The sequence below is a fragment of the Strongylocentrotus purpuratus genome, unplaced genomic scaffold, assembly GCF_000002235.5.
Source record: "Strongylocentrotus purpuratus isolate Spur 01 unplaced genomic scaffold, Spur_5.0 spur5_scaffold_20, whole genome shotgun sequence".
NCBI classification, from domain to species: Eukaryota; Metazoa; Echinodermata; class Echinoidea; order Camarodonta; family Strongylocentrotidae; genus Strongylocentrotus; species Strongylocentrotus purpuratus.
Window position 1 is genome coordinate 17,012,223 of NW_022145606.1, and position 21,561 is coordinate 17,033,783.

A 21,561-nucleotide genomic window follows, 5' to 3' on the forward strand; every position below is an offset into this window, starting at 1 on the left:
TTAAGTAACATTTAAAATACAAATGTATTAATAGCTGATAATACATTATATGAAATCATTCTTTGAAAAGCATTATATCGTCCTACATTCAGTGCTAAGAAAACATACACTAAACACAATTCCTCTTGTCATTTAACCTCATTGGGAATCGATAATGCAAGATTTTTTTAACATGTATTTAAAGGTGTTCACAGAGCTTGCCATTCTCAATGATATTATGTCCAACTGATTCCATGCTATAATTGAAGAAATTAAGGGGGCTATGTTTAAAGCATTCTGTTTTATACTTTGGCACAGAAAGTAAACCTTCAACGGCCTGCCTTGTATTATGCTGATGAATGTCAATTACTTTAATTAAACTTTCTTGTAAATAGGATGGCGCAAAAAAAAAAAAACACGCTGAAATTAATGGTATGGGCTAATCAAAACAGCGTTTTACTAAACACAAACAAAACATGCGTCATGGTAATAGCTCCGCGTGCAAATTTAAACAAAATAACAACCTTCAACGTTTCTATAAATCGAAAGGTACTGATAAGAGTTAATGTCGTCAAATTTCTTGGTACAATAATTGGTGAAGAATCGAATTGGCCCAAGCACGTTCACAAAGAAACATCATCCTTTTAAAACGAGCTATTAAGGACTGTTTACCAATAACTTCTTTAAAGTTGTTGTATAATGCACTCGTATCACCTACCTTTGATTATTGTTCCTATGTGTTGTCAAATAAGTATCGGGAACAAACGGATAAACTCAAGAAAGTTCAAAATCGATCTGCTATGATAATTTCAAACAGAAGTTACGAGACTCCATCAAGTGAATTGATTAGCAATCAAAAATGGATGCCAATTGAGAAACGTTTTTAATTTCAGCGTGTAAATATGATGTACAAATGCAAACATAATTTGGCGCCATCCTATTTACAAGAAAGGTTAATTAAAGTAAGTAACATTCATCGGTATAATACGGGGCAGGCAGTTGAAGGTTTTCTTTCTGTGCCAAAGTAGACAACAGAATGTTTTTTTAAACATAACCCCCTCGTTTCTTCAATTATAGCATGGAATCAGTTGGACAGATCATTGAGAATGACAAGCCTATAAATACATGTCTAAACAGTCTTGCAATATTGATTCCCAATAAGATAAAATGACAAAAGGAATTTTGTTTAGTGTCTTAACAAGTTTTTACTTTAATTCCCTTTTAGCTTCCCAGCAAATCAAACCAAGCGATTGGCTAATGATACGCTTGCAGAACAACATGATAAAATTTGGTTTTCATATACATCCTCATTGCTAGGAAAATGTCACTTGATGCTTTTTATCAAAATTTAAAAAAAGTTTAATGAGATGCTAGCTGTATCTCTTTTTAATGGAAATCCTCTGTCATTATATTTGGTAGGTATAAACATGTGTTCTTTCTTGCATTTCCTAAATCAATGAGGGTGGTCAACCTCAATCTCATTATGCGTATGAAATGGTGCAACAGAGACCTTTTATATCATGAGACAATAAGTTGGTGGGCTAAAGATAATTTAAGGTTGTCCTGTTGACTTATACAAGACAAGAAGTTAGTGGGCTAAAGATAATTTAAGGTTATCCTGCTGACTTATACAAGACAAGAACTTGGTGGGCTAAAGATAATTTAAGGTTATCCTGTTGACTTATACAAGACAATTAGTTGGTGGGCTAAAGATAATTTAAGGTTATCATGTTGACTAATACAAGACAAGAAGTTGGTGGGATAAAGATAATTTAAGGTTATCCTGTTGACTTATACAAGACAAGAAGTTGGTGGGCTAAAGATAATTTAAGGTTATCCTGCTGACTTATAAAAGACAAGAAGTTGGTGGGCTACAAGACAAGAAGTTGGTGGGCTAAACATAATTTAAGGTTATAACAAGGTCCTGTGAAAGCTTAGATACACATGATTCGCTTAAGCATGAATCTGAAATCAACATTTAAAATGATTTAAGAACAAAGTAACACGTGTATAATATTGCTTGACCCATTACAACCAGTGCATCATCGTGCACAAGGGCATTTAGACGGCACTGTTTAACAACCAGGTTGCTCAGTCACCCGTAGCGAAAAATTATGAATATAGGGTAACGTTAGATAGAATACAAGTTACACTGTACATGTTTTACAAACCTGTTTAACTCAAAGTCAGTAAAGACATTGCTGACAACAAGAGCTTGGGGTCCAATCCACACGTCGTTTTTGAGATTCTCTGTGTGATATCTTTGTAGAACTTCGGCTTTGTCTTCAGAGCGAGGTATTGCCAGTTGTCCCTTCTTGGCCTTGCATTTCTAGAAGGTAATGTTTGAATCTGATGTTATTACCAAGAACTATATGTGGATAATAGGGTTAAGCTTATAAAGCGTTTGGGGAGCTGCGAATTATATGTTTACTAGAAGAATGCTGAGGATGCCGTTGACAGATGGAGTGAGTAATGAGCAGAAGTGAGAGATGATATGTAAGAGATGGATTAAGCAGATGAGATTAATGGGATATCCGATACGAAAAGGAGGTTTGGGGAATGCTCAATTTCTATCTCAAATTCTGCCCTGAGCCAATCAAATGCCACGATTTTAGTAGCTACTAAGAGTTATTGATGACAACTTTTATTAAAACAGGGCCCTCACATTGATATCAAGGATGGGGGAAGAGGCGGGTAGTGGAAGGAGTGTAAGTATAGTCAGCAAAGATGGGGCAATTAGGATCGAGAGAGGAATGAAAGGCCAGGGAATGAAGCTGTTGGCAATGCAATAAACAAGGAGTTATAACGCAAACAGGTAAAGAGAGATATATCTATATATATATAGAGAGAGAAATAAACCAATAAATTACAGCGCTCATGTATACAACAATTTTAACTCACTGTACGGAGCATCATTATTTCTTCTATTTTTGTGTATTTTCTTGAACTCCGAGCAGAAATCTAGCCTTTCTTAAAGTGCATGTTCATAATACATATATTTATATAACACCAAAGACAAGGAAGAAGAAAAGTTTTATCATACAGTTTTCAGGATCCCCTTTCCCGCGTGGTGTGTAAATGAACCATTTAACCAAGCCTCCCCTTTCCCGCGTGGTCTGTAAACGAAATATTAAACCAAGCCTCCCCTTTCCCGCATCGTGTGTAAACGAAACATTAAACCAAGCCTCCCCTTTCCCGCATCGTGTGTAAACGAAACATTAAACCAAGCCTCCCCTTTCCCGCATCGTGTGTAAACGAAACATTAAACCAAGCCTCCCCTTTCCCGCATCGTGTGTAAACGAAACATTAAACCAAGCTTCCCCTTTCCCGCACGTGTGTAAACGAAACATTAAACCAAGCCTCCCCTTTCCCGCATCGTGTGTAAACGAAACATTTTTTTTTTGGATTTTATTTCATTTCTGCATTTTTTCCATATAAAATATAACTGAATAACAAAGAACATATAAATGTAAGGTATAATACAACATAAATAAACAATAATTTTTTCATGTCAAAATGTTTTTTTACATAATATATGTACATATAATAACGAAACTTAATATTTCCATAACATATATTCATAAATTTAAAGTATTAACCGAACTATTCTGTTGGAAAAGTGCAGGAGACCGCAATCATAAGCAAAGCTTGACAAGGATGGCGGCCTAAAAAAAAACAACAACAATTTTTTTTAAGGTAAACCTTAAAATGAAAAAGTGTTTAAACGATCTTTGTGTATGAGTTGGTGAGGGTGTTGTGCAAATGTATATGTATATATATATATATATATATATGTATTGTGTGTGTGTGTGTGTGTGTGCGTGAGTGTGTGTGTGTGTGTGTGTGTGTGTGTGTGCATGTGTACGCGAGCGTGCGTGGTTGTATGTGTTTGTAACGAATATATGAAAGTGCACGTAGCTCTGTGTGGTATAGAGGAGTGGAAACCATTAAACCAAGCCTCCCCTTACCCGCATCGTGTGTAAACGAAACATTAAACCAAGCCTCCCCTTTCCCGCGTTGGTGTAAACGACTTACCCGTGCCTGTACTTCCCATATGTCGGCCTTGCTTATTATGAGGAAGCAATATTTCCCTTCAAAAAGTTCAAAGCCTCTTGGACATCTGAGGGTAGTTCCTTGGGTTGAACTTTTTTCCGCTATAGGGATGCGCAATAGAAAATAAAATGAAAAGAATATGACTCGTCAATTCTCTCCCCATATTTATAATATCACCAAAGTCAACGAAAGTCCGCGTATTACAACAGTTAGACTTTCTGTAGATAAGTACAAATATTTGGTTTTAAAGGTAGTTTAAGTCCAACTCCTGCGCTTCCTATTGCACTGTAGCTAAGGAGCAACTATGAAATATTAGGCTGAATTCTCAGGGATCTGCCCGAATACAGGAATATAAATTGTGTACCATGAAAACACAGAGTAACACAACGAAAGACGGAAAACAAAAACGATAAGAACGCAGAGTAGCATAGCGAAAGACAGAAAGTGAAAATGATAAAAGGATACCAACACAGAGTAACACAACGAAAGGTAGAAAGAGAAAAATGATAGGACGGTATATATATAAAGAATATATTAGGGAAGGAAAAAAGAGAGGATATCAACACAGAGTAACACAACGAAAGACGGAAAACAAAAACGATAAGAACGCAGAGTAGCATAGCGAAAGACAGAAAGTGAAAATGATACAAGGATACCAACACAGAGTAACACAACAAAAGGTAGAAAGGGAAAATGATAAAAGGATACCAACACAGAGTAACACAACGAAAGACAGAAAACAAAAACGATAAGAACGCAGAGTAGCATAGCGAAAGACAGAAAGTGAAAATGATAAAAGGATACCAATACAGAGTAACACAACGAAAGGTAGAAAGAGAAAAATGATAGGACGGTATATATAAAGAATATATTAGGGAAGGAAAAAAGAGAGGATATCAACACAGAGTAACACAACGAAAGACGGAAAACAAAAACGATAAGAACGCAGAGTAGCATAGCGAAAGACAGAAAGTGAAAATGATAAAAGGATACCAATACAGAGTAACACAACGAAAGGTAGAAAGGGAAAAATGATAGGACGGTATATATAAAGAATATATCAGGGAAGGAAAAAGAGAGGATATCAACACAGAGTATCACAACGAAAGACAGAAAGCAAAAACGATAACAACACAGAGAAGCATAGCCAAAGACAGAAAGTGAACATAATAAAAGGATAACAACACAGAGTAACATAGCGAAAGTGATAAAAGGATAACAATTCAGAAGAACTTAACGAAATACAGGAATAATAGTGATAAAAGGGTAACGAAACAGAATAACATAAGGAAAGGTAGAAAGCAAAACTGATGAATTGATAAATACACAGAGTAACTAGAAATGCAATCGTGTCACAACGATGTGCGTGCAATGACGCCATGGTTCTACGTGTCAAACGAAAGAGCTTCTCACGGACTATCCAGAGCAATTTGTACGAAGTCTGTAGCTTCTGTGATATTGGAGATAGGTAGGGCGAAAGAAAGGCCTCAACAGTGACCTTGATGGGATGGTAGTGAATATGCCTACGAAGTTGGAAAGAAATTGGGATAGGGGAAAGAACCTAGAAAGGGCTCGCAAGCACTGCGTGCAAAAACCAATGGGATTTGGTGCATGTTCGTCATCGCAATGAAGATCGTTCTGGGGGCCAAAAGCGTGAACCCGATATACCCCATAGACAATGCGTGTAATGCATGGGCGGAAAACGTACAGGATCTGTATTATGACCGGAGTTAAATTGTTTTTTTCTCTCTCTCTTTATGTCTCTTTATGGGGCGTATTTGGTATCATTCGAAAGAAAATTTCATGGTTGTTATTGTAAATCACTTTTTTTTTTCTATGATCATCCTATCGAAACACGTGATGTAAAAAAGATTTATAGGACAAAATGGCGTCTTGAATGGCCCCCTTGACCAATTTCAAAAATCCGGCCATGAGGTACCCTGCGTATTAGAACTCGGCATGTCACTGCAAATTTTCAAGGGAAAAAAAGGACGTTTAAGGGGCGAAAAGCAGTCTGAAAAATTACGTCATAGCCAATACGTGTTAGATTCGGGGGGAAACTCGGCGGAATTCGTGTAGTGACCTTTGTTCAAATGCGATTTATCACAATTTTCTGTGTGAACATATACTATACTTGGTATCATTCGAAAGGGCACTTCATTGCGGTCAGTTTGACACCATTGCTATATTCGCGCAATGTATTGCACGCATTAAACGCGCTATTACGTAATGCATAGTACATTTATCATTTTTGGCGATAACTTTGCGCTGACATATCCGAATTTTACTAAATTTGGGAAACAGTTGTCACGTATATGGATATATATGTCTGCCAAGTTTCATTGATGTAGGTAAAAAGATCGCCGTTTTAGAGCAAGTTGAAGTTATTTTTGAATTTTCTTGAAAATGGCGAATTTGGAGGGCATTTTTCGCAAAGTCGGTCAGTGATAGGGTATATAATTTTGTATATGGCTGGGAAAGGCATATCTTCAAGTATCTAAATCCACAAAAGAGTACGGGTTTGCCAAGCCATAATGGAGATACGGCCACAGAAAGAAAGCCAATTCCCAGAACTTTAGAGGGCGCTAATTATATTTTGCAAAGCCATTGGAGCGTGAAATTTGGCATGGCTATGTGCAATTGTCAGATAAAGATACTGTGAGATTTAAATACAAAACGGAATTTATATGAGAAAGTTATGGCAGTTTTAGATTTTTAGGGGTCAATTTCTCAAGAATTTTAAAGATTTTTGACGGAGTCGGTTTCAGATTTGAATTTTGAGTACGAAGATGGCATTTTCAAGGTCTTGTTATACGTCGCAGATAAAAGAACATCTCTTAGAATATCTAGAGGAATTTGTTAGAAATGTGTAGGATCTAGGATAGTGGAGATAGGAAGGAAGAAAGAAAGGCCTCAAAACGGACCAGAAACAGACAAAATGGCGCCTGGACGGTCATGCATGAGGGATTTCAAAAATCGAAAATAGGTGACCTTCATGAGATGCTATAGATGATGCCTACGAAATTTGAAAGGAAAAGGACTTGAGGAAAGTACCTAACTAGGAATAACAAGCACTACGTGCAAAACGAAAGGGATTTTTGGACGATAAGTATATTAATGGGGAAGAATGTGAACGAAAACAAGGCAATGACGAAGGTCGTCATTGCAATAATGAAAGTGAACATAATAAAAGGATAACTACGTAGAGCAACATAGTGACAGACAGAAAGTACAACGGTATATATAAGGAATATATCAGGGAAGGAAAAAAAGAGAGGATATCAACACAAAGTAACAGAACGAAAGACAGAAAGTAAAAATGGTATCAACACAGGGTAGCTAAGCGAAAGACAGAAAGTGAACAAGATAAAAGGATATCAACACAGAGCAACATAGCGAAAGACAGAACGCGAAAATGATAAAAGGATACCAACACAGAGTAACACAATGAAAAGTAGAAAGAGACAATGATAGCACGGTAAATATAAAGAATATATCAGGGAAAGAAAACAGAGAGGATATCAACACAAAGTAAAAGAACGAAAGGCAGAAAGTAAAAAAAGATAACAGCACAGAGTAGCATAGCGAAAGACAGAAAGTGAACAAGATTAAAGGATATCAACACAGAGTAGAATAGCGAAAGACAGAAAGCGAAAGTGATAAAAGGATAACAATACAGAATAACATAAAGGAAGGTGGAATTACAAAATGATAAAAAGATACCCACAGAGAACAACATATGTGAATGAACCTTGGCTTTTAACAAAATACATACCTTCGCAAGTGGGTGGATCTTTAGACCACTTTCCAGTGGGTGCGTTACCGTTTAGTACACAGACGGTCTTCAGTTTTTCAGAGGGGGCGGTGTAGCCGGGTTTGCAGGAATAGGTATAATCCTGGTTAAGGTTCCTTCGTCCACCAGACACTGCTATTGTATTAGTACCTGCTCCAGGCTTAGCACAAGTGATCGCTGTATTGGGTAAAGAATAATGTGGAGGGCTCATGTAGTTCAGGAGTTCAATGAATATATACAATAGAAAATGAAATTAAACAAATATGCCTCATCAATTCTTTCCACAAAACTTATCATCTCACCAAACTAAACGAATGCCCGCGTATTTCAACAGTTAGTCTTTTTGTGGATAAGTACAACTTTGTGGCTATAAAAGCAGTTTAAGTCCAATCCTTGCAATGCCTATTCAGGCGCGTACGCAGCGGGAGGGGGGGGGGGGAGGGTTGAACCCCCCTCTATTTTTGTTTATGTGTGTAATTTTTCATGAACCCCCCTTCACTTTTTTTAGTAATAGGAAGGAAAAAATGTGCTCTTACCACCCCCCCCCCTCCGCTTTTTCAGCGGCTGGCTGAGGCATTGCGAATTTTCGGCGCGATTTAAAAATGTTAACCCCCCCCCCCACCTTTAAAAAAAAATCCTGCGTACGCTACTGTGCCTATTACACTTTAACTAAGAGAAAACTATGAAACATTAGGCTGAATACCAGGGATCTGCCCAAACACATGAATAATGGTGCACCATGAAGACGGGTTGAAATTTTGCTACATGTGCAGGTCCTTCCACGAAAAGGAATGAATCTACAAAAGAGGATTGAGACAACCTTCATTTTTTCTTTACGTCACTCAAGAATTCATTTGTGGACCATGACAAGATAGCCGAAATACAAAATTTAAATTTGAAAAGAATACACATCGGGAAAACAAAAGAATCACTATGTCTTCCCCATTGTACGGACCTCCCGAATAATATAGAGTAAACTAGCGCAAGACAGAAAGTGAAAATGATAAAAATATATCAACACAGAGTTACATAACTAAAGCTAGAAAGGGGAAATGATATGACGGTAAATATAAAGAATATATCAGGGAAAGAAAACAGAGAGGATATCAACACAAAGTAAAAGAACGAAAGGCAGAAAGTAAAAAAAGATAACAGCACAGAGTAGCATAGCGAAAGACAGAAAGCAAAAGTGACAAAAGGATAACAATACGGAACAATTTAACGAAATACAGGAAGAATAATAATAAAAGGGTAAGGAAACAGAATAACATAAGGAAAGGTAGAAATCAAAACTTTTGAATTGATTAATACACAGAGTAACATAAAGAAAGGTGGAATTACAAAATAATAACAAGATACCCACAGAGAATAACATATGTGAATGGGACCTTGGCTTTTAACACAATACATACCTTTGCAAGTGGGTGGAGGTACAGACCACTTTCCAGAGCTTGCGTCACCGTCTACTACACAGACGGTCTTCAGTTTATTAGAGGTGGCGGTGTAGCCGCCTTTGCAGGAATAGGTATATTCCTGGTCAAGCTTCCTTCGTCCACCAGACACTGATTTTGTTTTAGTACCTGCTCCAGGCTTAGCACAAGTGATCGCTGTATTGGGTAAAGAATAATGTGGAGGGCTCATGTAGTTCAGGAGTTCAATGAATATATACAATAGAAAATGAAATTAAACAAATATGCCTCATCAATTCTTTCCACAAAACTTATCATCTCACCAAACTAAACGAATGCCCGCGTATTTCAACAGTTAGTCTTTTTGTGGATAAGTACAACTTTGTGGCTATAAAAGCAGTTTAAGTCCAATCCTTGCAATGCCTATTCAGGCGCGTACGCAGCGGGAGGGGGGGGGGAGGGTTGAACCCCCCTCTATTTTTGTTTATGTGTGTAATTTTTCATGAACCCCCCTTCACTTTTTTTAGTAATAGGAAGGAAAAAATGTGCTCTTACCACCCCCCCCCCTCCGCTTTTTCAGCGGCTGGCTGAGGCATTGCGAATTTTCGGCGCGATTTAAAAATGTTAACCCCCCCCCCCCACCTTTCAAAAAAATCCTGCGTACGCTACTGTGCCTATTACACTTTAACTAAGAGACAACTATGAAACGTTAGGCTGAATACCAGGGATCTGCCCAAACACATGAATAATGGTGCACCATGAAGACGGGTTGAAATTTTGCTACATGTGCAGGTCCTTCCACGAAAAGGAATGAATCTACAAAAGAGGATTGAGACAACCTTCATTTTTTCTTTACGTCACTCAAGAATTCATTTGTGGACCATGACAAGATAGCCGAAATACAAAATTTAAATTTGAAAAGAATACACATCGGGAAAACAAGAGAATCACTATGTCTTCCCCATTGTACGAACCTCCCGAATAATATAGAGTAAACTAGCGCAAGACAGAAAGTGAAAATGATAAAAATATATCAACACAGAGTTACATAACTAAAGCTAGAAAGGGGAAATGATATGACGGTAAATATAAAGAATATATCAGGGAAAGAAAACAGAGAGGATATCAACACAAAGTAAAAGAACGAAAGGCAGAAAGTAAAAAAAGATAACAGCACAGAGTAGCATAGCGAAAGACAGAAAGCAAAAGTGACAAAAGGATAACAATACGGAACAATTTAACGAAATACAGGAAGAATAATAATAAAAGGGTAAGGAAACAGAATAACATAAGGAAAGGTAGAAATCAAAACTTTTGAATTGATTAATACACAGAGTAACATAAAGAAAGGTGGAATTACAAAATAATAACAAGATACCCACAGAGAATAACATATGTGAATGGGACCTTGGCTTTTAACACAATACATACCTTTGCAAGTGGGTGGAGGTACAGACCACTTTCCAGAGCTTGCGTCACCGTCTACTACACAGACGGTCTTCAGTTTATTAGAGGTGGCGGTGTAGCCGCCTTTGCAGGAATAGGTATATTCCTGGTCAAGCTTCCTTCGTCCACCAGACACTGATTTTGTTTTAGTACCTGCTCCAGGCTTAGCACAAGTGATCTCTGTATTGGGTAAAGAATAATGTGGAGGGCTCATGTAGTTCAGCAGTTCAATGAAGATACACAATAGAAATTAAAATTAAACAAATATGCCTCATCAATTCTTTCCTCAAAACTTATCATCTCACCAAACTGAACGAATGCCCGCGTATTTCAACAGTTAGTCTTTTTGTGGATAAGTACAACTTTGTGGCTATCAAAGCAGTTTAAGTCCAATCCTTGCAATGCCTATTCAGGCGCGTACGCAGCGGGAGGGGGGGGGGGGTTGAACCCCCCTCTATTTTTGTTTATGTGTGTAATTTTTCATGAACCCCCCTTCACTTTTTTTAGTAATAGGAAGGAAAAAATGTGCTCTTACCACCCCCCCTCCGCTTTTTCAGCGGCTGGCTGAGGCATTGCGAATTTTCGGCGCGATTTAAAAATGTTAACCCCCCCCCCCCCACCTTTCAAAAAAATCCTGCGTACGCTACTGTGCCTATTACACTTTAACTAAGAGACAACTATGAAACATTAGGCTGAATACCAGGGATCTGCCCAAACACATGAATAATGGTGCACCATGAAGACGGGTTTGAAATTTTGCTACATGTGCAGGTCCTTCCACGAAAAGGAATGAATCTACAAAAGAGGATTGAGACAACCTTCATTTTTTCTTTACGTCACTCAAGAATTCATTTGTGGACCATGACAAGATAGCCGAAATACAAAATTTAAATTTGAAAAGAATACACATCGGGAAAACAAGAGAATCACTATGTCTTCCCCATTGTACGGACCTCCCGAATAATATAGAGTAAACTAGCGCAAGACAGAAAGTGAAAATTATAAAAATATATCAACACAGAGTTACATAACTAAAGCTAGAAAGGGGAAATGATATGACGGTAAATATAAAGAATATATCAGGGAAAGAAAACAGAGAGGATATCAACACAAAGTAAAAGAACGAAAGGCAGAAAGTAAAAAAAGATAACAGCACAGAGTAGCATAGCGAAAGACAGAAAGCAAAAGTGATAAAAAGATAACAATACGGAACAATTTAACGAAATACAGGAAGAATAATGATAAAAGGGTAAGGAAACAGAATAACATAAGGAAAGGTAGAAATCAAAACTTTTGAATTGATCAATACACAGAGTAACATAAAGAAAGGTGGAATTACAAAATAATAACAAGATACCCACAGAGAATAACATATGTGAATGGGACCTTGGCTTTTAACACAATACATACCTTTGCAAGTGGGTGGAGGTACAGACCACTTTCCAGAGCTTGCGTCACCGTCTACTACACAGACGGTCTTCAGTTTATTAGAGGTGGCGGTGTAGCCGCCTTTGCAGGAATAGGTATATTCCTGGTCAAGCTTCCTTCGTCCACCAGACACTGATTTTGTTTTAGTACCTGCTCCAGGCTTAGCACAAGTGATCTCTGTATTGGGTAAAGAATAATGTGGAGGGCTCATGTAGTTCAGCAGTTCAATGAAGATACACAATAGAAATTAAAATTAAACAAATATGCCTCATCAATTCTTTCCTCAAAACTTATCATCTCACCAAACTGAACGAATGCCCGCGTATTTCAACAGTTAGTCTTTTTGTGGATAAGTATCACTTTGTGGCTATAAAAGCAGTTTAAGTCCAATCCTTGCAATACCTATTCAGGCGCGTACGCAGCGGGAGGGGGGGGGGGGGGGGGGGTTGAACCCCCTCTATTTTTGTTTATGTTTGTGATTTTTCATGAACCCCCCTTCACTTTTTTAGTAATAGGAAGGAAAAAAATGTACTCTTACCACCCCCCCCCCCCTCCGCGTATTCAGCGGCTGGCTGAGGCATTGCGAATTTTCGGCGCGATTTAAAAATGTTAATCCCCTCCCCCCCCCTTTAAAAAAAATCCTGCGTACGCTACTGTGCCTATTACACTTTAACTAAGAGACAACTATGAAACATTAGGCTGAATACCAGGGATCTGCCCAAACACATGAATAATGGTGCACCATGAAGACGGGTTTGAAATTTTGCTACATGTGCAGGTCCTTCCACGATAAGGAATGAATCTACAAAAGAGGATTGAGACAACCTTCATTTTTTCTTTACGTCACTCAAGAATTCATTTGTGGACCATGACAAGATAGCCGAAATACAAAATTTAAATTTGAAAAGAATACACATCGGGAAAACAAGAGAATCACTATGTCTTCCCCATTGTACGGACCTCCCGAATAATATAGAGTAAACTAGCGCAAGACAGAAAGTGAAAATTATAAAAATATATCAACACAGAGTTACATAACTAAAGCTAGAAAGGGGAAATGATATGACGGTAAATATAAAGAATATATCAGGGAAAGAAAACAGAGAGGATATCAACACAAAGTAAAAGAACGAAAGGCAGAAAGTAAAAAAAGATAACAGCACAGAGTAGCATAGCGAAAGACAGAAAGCAAAAGTGACAAAAAGATAACAATACGGAACAATTTAACGAAATACAGGAAGAATAATGATAAAAGGGTAAGGAAACAGAATAACATAAGGAAAGGTAGAAATCAAAACTTTTGAATTGATCAATACACAGAGTAACATAAAGAAAGGTGGAATTACAAAATAATAACAAGATACCCACAGAGAATAACATATGTGAATGGGACCTTGGCTTTTAACACAATACATACCTTTGCAAGTGGGTGGAGGTACAGACCACTTTCCAGAGCTTGCGTCACCGTCTACTACACAGACGGTCTTCAGTTTATTAGAGGTGGCGGTGTAGCCGCCTTTGCAGGAATAGGTATATTCCTGGTCAAGCTTCCTTCGTCCACCAGACACTGATTTTGTGTTAGTACCTGCTCCAGGCTTAGCACAAGTGATCTCTGTATTGGGTAAAGAATAATGTGGAGGGCTCATGTAGTTCAGCAGTTCAATGAAGATACACAATAGAAATTAAAATTAAACAAATATGCCTCATCAATTCTTTCCTCAAAACTTATCATCTCACCAAACTGAACGAATGCCCGCGTATTTCAACAGTTAGTCTTTTTGTGGATAAGTATCACTTTGTGGCTATAAAAGCAGTTTAAGTCCAATCCTTGCAATGCCTATTCAGGCGCGTACGCAGCGGGAGGGGGGGGGGGGGGGGTTGAACCCCCCTCTATTTTTGTTTATGTGTGTGATTTTTCATGAACCCTCCTTCACTTTTTTAGTAATAGGAAGGAAAAAAAATGTACTCTTTCCACCCCCCCCCTCCGCTTATTCAGCGGCTGACTGAGGCATTGCGAATTTTCGGCGCGATTTAAAAATGTTAACCCCCCCCCCCCCCCCCCCCTTTAAAAAAAATCCTGCGTACGCTACTGTGCCTATTACACTTTAACTAAGAGACAACTATGAAACATTAGGCTGAATACCAGGGATCTGCCCAAACACATAAATAGTTTTGCACCATGAACACGGTTAAAAAATATGCTACAATTGCAGGTCCTTCCACGCAAGGAATAAATCTACAAAAGAGGATTGAAACAACGTTCATTTTTTTCGTTACGTCACTAAAGGATTCATTTGTGGACCATGACAAGATAGCCGAAATACAAAATTTAAATTTGAAAAGAATACACATCGGGAAAACAAAAGAATCACTATGTCTTCCCCATTGTACGGACCTCCCGAATAATATAGAGTAAACTAGCGCAAGATAGAAAGTGAAAATTATAAAAGTATATCAACACAGAGTTACATAACTAAAGCTAGAAAGGGGAAATGATATGACGGTAAATATAAAGAATATATCAGGGAAAGAAAACAGAGAGGATATCAACACAAAGTAAAAGAACGAAAGGCACAAAGTAAAAAAAGATAACAGCACAGAGTAGCAAAGCGAAAGACAGAAAGCAAAAGTGATAAAAGGATAACAATACAGAACAATTTAACGAAATACAGGAAGAATAATGATAAAAGGGTAAGGAAACAAAATAACATAAGGAAAGGTAGAAATCAAAACTTTTGAATTGATCAATACACAGAGTAACATAAAGAAAGGTGGAATTGCAAAATAATAACAAGATACCCACAGAGAATAACATATGTGAATGGGACCTTGGCTTTTAACACAATACATACCTTTGCAAGTGGGTGGAGGTACAGACCACTTTCCAGAGCTTGCGTCACCGTCTTCTACACAGACGGTCTTCAGTTTATTAGAGGTGGCGGTGTAGCCGCCTTTGCAGGAATAGGTATAATACTGGTCAAGCTTCCTTCGTCCACCAGACACTGCTTTTGTGTTAGTACCTGCTCCAGGCTTAGCACAAGTGATCTCTGTATTGGGTAAAGAATAATGTGGAGGGCTCATGTAGTTCAGCAGTTCAATGAAGATACACAATAGAAATTAAAATTTAAAGAATATGCCACATCAATTCTTTCCTCAAAACTTATCATCTCACCAAACTGAACGAATGCCCGCGTATTTCAAAAGTTAGTCTTTTTGTGGATAAGTATCACTTTGTGGCTATAAAAGCAGTTTAAGTCCAATCCTTGCAATGCCTATTCAGGCGCGTACGCAGCGGGAGGGGGGGGGGGGGGTTGAACCCCCCTCTATTTTTGTTTATGTGTGTGATTTTTCATGAACCCTCCTTCACTTTTTTAGTAATAGGAAGGAAAAAAAATGTACTCTTTCCACCCCCCCCCCTCCGCTTATTCAGCGGCTGACTGAGGCATTGCGAATTTTCGGCGCGATTTAAAAATGTTAACCCCCTCCCCCCCCCCTTTAAAAAAAATCCTGCGTACGCTACTGTGCCTATTACACTTTAACTAAGAGACAACTATGAAACATTAGGCTGAATACCAGGGATCTGCCCAAACACATAAATAGTTTTGCACCATGAACACGGTTAAAAAATATGCTACAATTGCAGGTCCTTCCACGCAAGGAATAAATCTACAAAAGAGGATTGAAACAACGTTCATTTTTTTCGTTACGTCACTAAAGGATTCATATGTGGACCATGACAAGATAGCCGAAATACAAAATTTAAATTTGAAAAGAATACACATCGGGAAAACAAAAGAATCACTATGTCTTCCCCATTGTACGGACCTCCCGAATAATATAGAGTAAAGTAGCGCAAGACAGAAAGTGAAAATGATAAAAGTATATCAACACAGAGTTACATAACTAAAGCTAGAAAGGGGAAATGATATGACGGTAAATATAAAGAATATATCAGGGAAAGAAAACAGAGAGGATATCAACACAAAGTAAAAGAACGAAAGGCACAAAGTAAAAAAAGATAACAGCACAGAGTAGCAAAGCGAAAGACAGAAAGCAAAAGTGATAAAAGGATAACAATACAGAACAATTTAACGAAATACAGGAAGAATAATGATAAAAGGGTAAGGAAACAGAATAACATAAGGAAAGGTAGAAATCAAAACTTTTGAATTGATCAATACACAGAGTAACATAAAGAAAGGTGGAATTACAAAATAATAACAAGATACCCACAGAGAATAACATATGTGAATGGGACCTTGGCTTTTAACACAATACATACCTTTGCAAGTGGGTGGAGGTACAGACCACTTTCCAGAGCTTGCGTCACCGTCTTCTACACAGACGGTCTTCAGTTTATTAGAGGTGGCGGTGTAGCCGCCTTTGCAGGAATAGGAATAATACTGGTCAAGCTTCCTTCGTCCACCAGACACTGCTTTTGTGTTAGTACCTGCTCCAGGCTTAGCACAAGTGATCTCTGTATTGGGTAAAGAATAATGTGGAGGGCTCATGTAGTTCAGCAGTTCAATGAAGATACACAATAGAAATTAAAATTTAAAGAATATGCCTCATCAATTCTTTCCTCAAAACTTATCATCTCACCAAACTGAACGAATGCCCGCGTATTTCAAAAGTTAGTCTTTTTGTGGATAAGTATCACTTTGTGGCTATAAAAGCAGTTTAAGTCCAATCCTTGCAATGCCTATTCAGGCGCGTACGCAGCGGGAGGGGGGGGGGGGGGTTGAACCCCCCTCTATTTTTGTTTATGTGTGTGATTTTTCATGAACCCTCCTTCACTTTTTTAGTAATAGGAAGGAAAAAAAATGTACTCTTTCCACCCCCCCCCTCCGCTTATTCAGCGGCTGACTGAGGCATTGCGAATTTTCGGCGCGATTTAAAAATGTTAACCCCCTCCCCCCCCCCTTTAAAAAAAATCCTGCGTACGCTACTGTGCCTATTACACTTTAACTAAGAGACAACTATGAAACATTAGGCTGAATACCAGGGATCTGCCCAAACACATAAATAGTTTTGCACCATGAACACGGTTAAAAAATATGCTACAATTGCAGGTCCTTCCACGCAAGGAATAAATCTACAAAAGAGGATTGAAACAACGTTCATTTTTTTCGTTACGTCACTAAAGGATTCATATGTGGACCATGACAAGATAGCCGAAATACAAAATTTAAATTTGAAAAGAATACACATCGGGAAAACAAAAGAATCACTATGTCTTCCCCATTGTACGGACCTCCCGAATAATATAGAGTAAACTAGCGCAAGACAGAAAGTGAAAATGATAAAAGTATATCAACACAGAGTTACATAACTAAAGCTAGAAAGGGGAAATGATATGACGGTAAATATAAAGAATATATCAGGGAAAGAAAACAGAGAGGATATCAACACAAAGTAAAAGAACGAAAGGCACAAAGTAAAAAAAGATAACAGCACAGAGTAGCAAAGCGAAAGACAGAAAGCAAAAGTGATAAAAGGATAACAATACAGAACAATTTAATGAAATACAGGAAGAATAATGATAAAAGGGTAAGGAAACAGAATAACATAAGGAAAGGTAGAAATCAAAACTTTTGAATTGATCAATACACAGAGTAACATAAAGAAAGGTGGAATTACAAAATAATAACAAGATACCCACAGAGAATAACATATGTGAATGGGACCTTGGCTTTTAACACAATACATACCTTTGCAAGTGGGTGGAGGTACAGACCACTTTCCAGAGCTTGCGTCACCGTCTACTACACAGACGGTCTTCAGTTTATTAGAGGTGGCGGTGTAGCCGCCTTTGCAGGAATAGGTATAATACTGGTCAAGCTTCCTTCGTCCACCAGACACTGCTTTTGTGTTAGTACCTGCTCCAGGCTTAGCACAAGTGATCTCTGTATTTGGTAAAGAATAATGTGGAGGGCTCATGTAGTTCAGCAGTTCAATGAAGATAGACAATAGAAATTAAAATTTAAAGAATATGCCTCATCAATTCATTCCTCAAAACTTATCATCTCACCAAACTGAACGAATGCCCGCGTATTTCAACAGTTAGTCTTTTTGTGGATAAGTATCACTTTGTGGCTATAAAAGCAGTTTAAGTCCAATCCTTGCAATGCCTATTCAGGCGCGTACGCAGCGGGGGGGGGGGGGGGGGGGGTTGAACCCCCCTCTATTTTTGTTTATGTGTGTGATTTTTCATGAACCCTCCTTCACTTTTTTAGTAATAGGAAGGAAAAAAAATGTGCTCTTTCCACCCCCCCCTCCGCTTATTCAGCGGCTGACTGAGGCATTGCGAATTTTCGGCGCGATTTAAAAATGTTAACCCCCTCCCCCCCCCCTTTAAAAAAAATCCTGCGTACGCTACTGTGCCTATTACACTTTAACTAAGAGACAACTATGAAACATTAGGCTGAATACCAGGGATCTGCCCAAACACATAAATAGTTTTGCACCATGAACACGGTTAAAAAATATGCTACAATTGCAGGTCCTTCCACGCAAGGAATAAATCTACAAAAGAGGATTGAAACAACGTTCATTTTTTTCGTTACGTCACTAAAGGATTCATTTGGGGACCATGACAAGATAGCCGAAATACAAAATTTAAATTTGAAAAGAATACACATCGGGAAAACAAAAGAATCACTATGTCTTCCCCATTGTACGGACCTCCCGAATAATATAGAGTAAACTAGCGCAAGACAGAAAGTGAAAATGATAAAAGTATATCAACACAGAGTTTCATAACTAAAGCTAGAAAGGGGAAATGATATGACGGTAAATATAAAGAATATATCAGGGAAAGAAAACAGAGAGGATATCAACACAAAGTAAAAGAACGAAAGGCACAAAGTAAAAAAAGATAACAGCACAGAGTAGCAAAGCGAAAGACAGAAAGCAAAAGTGATAAAAGGATAACAATACAGAACAATTTAACGAAATACAGGAAGAATAATGATAAAAGGGTAAGGAAACAGAATAACATAAGGAAAGGTAGAAATCAAAACTTTTGAATTGATCAATACACAGAGTAACATAAAGAAAGGTGGAATTACAAAATAATAACAAGATACCCACAGAGAATAACATATGTGAATGGGACCTTGGCTTTTAACACAATACATACCTTTGCAAGTGGGTGGAGGTACAGACCACTTTCCAGAGCTTGCGTCACCGTCTTCTACACAGACGGTCTTCAGTTTATTAGAGGTGGCGGTGTAGCCGCCTTTGCAGGAATAGGTATAATACTGGTCAAGCTTCCTTCGTCCACCAGACACTGCTTTTGTGTTAGTACCTGCTCCAGGCTTAGCACAAGTGATCTCTGTATTGGGTAAAGAATAATGTGGAGGGCTCATGTAGTTCAGCAGTTCAATGAAGATACACAATAGAAATTAAAATTTAAAGAATATGCCTCATCAATTCTTTCCTCAAAACTTATCAACTCACCAAACTGAACGAATGCCCGCGTATTTCAACAGTTAGTCTTTTTGTGGATAAGTATCACTTTGTGGCTATAAAAGCAGTTTAAGTCCAATCCTTGCAATGCCTATTCAGGCGCGTACGCAGCGGGAGGGGGGTGGGGGTTGAACCCCCCTCTATTTTTGTTTATGTGTGTGATTTTTCATGAACCCCCCTTCACTTTTTTAGTAATAGGAAGGAAAAAAAATGTACTCTTACCACCCCCCCCCCTCCGCTTATTCAGCGGCTGACTGAGGCATTGCGAATTTTCGGCGCGATTTAAAAATGTTAACCCCCTCCCCCCCCCCCCTTTAAAAAAATCCTGCGTACGCTACTGTGCCTATTACACTTTAACTAAGAGACAACTATGAAACATTAGGCTGAATACCAGGGATCTGCCCAAACACATAAATAGTTTTGCACCATGAACACGGTTAAAAAATATGCTACATTTGCAGGTCCTTCCACGCAAGGAATAAATCTACAAAAGAGGATTGAACCAACGTTCATTTTTTTCGTTACGTCACTAAAGGATTCATTTGTGGACCATGACAAGATAGCCGAAATACAAAATTTAAATTTGAAAAGAATACACATCGGGAAAACAAAAGAATCACTATGTCTTCCCCATTGTACGGACCTCCCGAATAATATAGAGTAAACTAGCGCAAGACAGAAAGTGAAAATGATAAAAGTATATTAACACAGAGTTACATAACTAAAGTTAGAAAGGGGAAATGATATGACGGTAAATATAAAGAATATATCAGGGAAAGAAAACAGAGAGGATCAACACAAAGTAAAAGAACGAAAGACAGAAAGTAAAAAAAGATAACAGCATAGAGTAGCATAGCGAAAGACAGAAAGCAAAAGTGACAAAAGGATAACAATACAGAACAATTTAACGAAATACAGAAAGAATAATGATAAAAGGGTAAGGAAACAGAATAACATAAGGAAAGGTAGAAATCAAAACTTTTGAATTGATCAATACACAGAGTAACATAAAGAAAGGTGGAATTACAAAATAATAACAAGATACCCACAGAGAATAACATATGTGAATGGGACCTTGGCTTTTAACACAATACATACCTTTGCAAGTGGGTGGAGGTACAGACCACTTTCCAGAGCTTGCGTCACCGTCTTCTACACAGACGGTCTTCAGTTTATTAGAGGTGGCGGTGTAGCCGCCTTTGCAGGAATAGGTATAATACTGGTCAAGCTTCCTTCGTCCACCAGACACTGCTTTTGTGTTAGTACCTGCTCCAGGCTTAGCACAAGTGATCTCTGTATTGGGTAAAGAATAATGTGGAGGGCTCATGTAGTTCAGCAGTTCAACGAAGATACACAATAGAAATTAAAATTTAAAGAATATGCCTCATCAATTCTTTCCTCAAAACTTATCATCTCACCAAACTGAACGAATGCCCGCGTATTTCAACAGTTAGTCTTTTTGTGGATGAGTATCACTTTGTGGCTATAAAAGCAGTTTAAGTCCAATCCTTGCAATGCCTATTCAGGCGCGTACGCAGCGGGAGGGGGGGGGGGGGGGTTGAACCCCCCTCTATTTTTGTTTATGTGTGTGATTTTTCATGAACCCCCCTTCACTTTTTTAGTAATAGGAAGGAAAAAAAATGTACTCTTACCACCCCCCCCTCCGCTTATTCAGCGGCTGACTGAGGCATTGCGAATTTTCGGCGCGATTTAAAAATGTTAACCCCCTCCCCCCCCCCCTTTAAAAAAAATCCTGCGTACGCTACTGTGCCTATTACACTTTAACTAAGAGACAACTATGAAACATTAGGCTGAATACCAGGGATCTGCCCAAACACATAAATAGTTTTGCACCATGAACACGGTTAAAAAATATGCTACATTTGCAGGTCCTTCCACGCAAGGAATAAATCTACAAAAGAGGATTGAACCAACGTTCATTTTTTTCGTTACGTCACTAAAGGATTCATTTGTGGACCATGA

The 21,561-nt window shown here is 38.2% G+C and overlaps 1 protein-coding gene and 1 long non-coding RNA gene across 2 annotated transcripts; both read right to left on the bottom strand.

Moving 5' to 3' along the window:
• Nucleotides 1-2,163: 2,163 nt before the first annotated feature.
• On the bottom strand, nucleotides 2,164-7,998 carry LOC115927084. The gene is made up of 3 exons (XR_004065401.1): nucleotides 7,808-7,998; nucleotides 4,015-4,133; nucleotides 2,164-2,308 (listed from the first exon to the last, which is right to left on the bottom strand). It is a non-coding gene; the product is annotated as an uncharacterized LOC115927084 (long non-coding RNA).
• A 9,170-nt stretch (nucleotides 7,999-17,168) lies between these two features.
• LOC105438047 (complement decay-accelerating factor-like) lies at nucleotides 17,169-20,905 on the bottom strand. The gene is made up of 4 exons (XM_030993708.1): nucleotides 20,677-20,905; nucleotides 19,250-19,444; nucleotides 17,820-18,014; nucleotides 17,169-17,203 (listed from the first exon to the last, which is right to left on the bottom strand). Exons 1-4 carry the CDS (start codon nucleotides 20,903-20,905, stop codon nucleotides 17,169-17,171), a joined length of 654 nt encoding a protein of 217 aa, XP_030849568.1.
• Nucleotides 20,906-21,561: the final 656 nt, after the last annotated feature.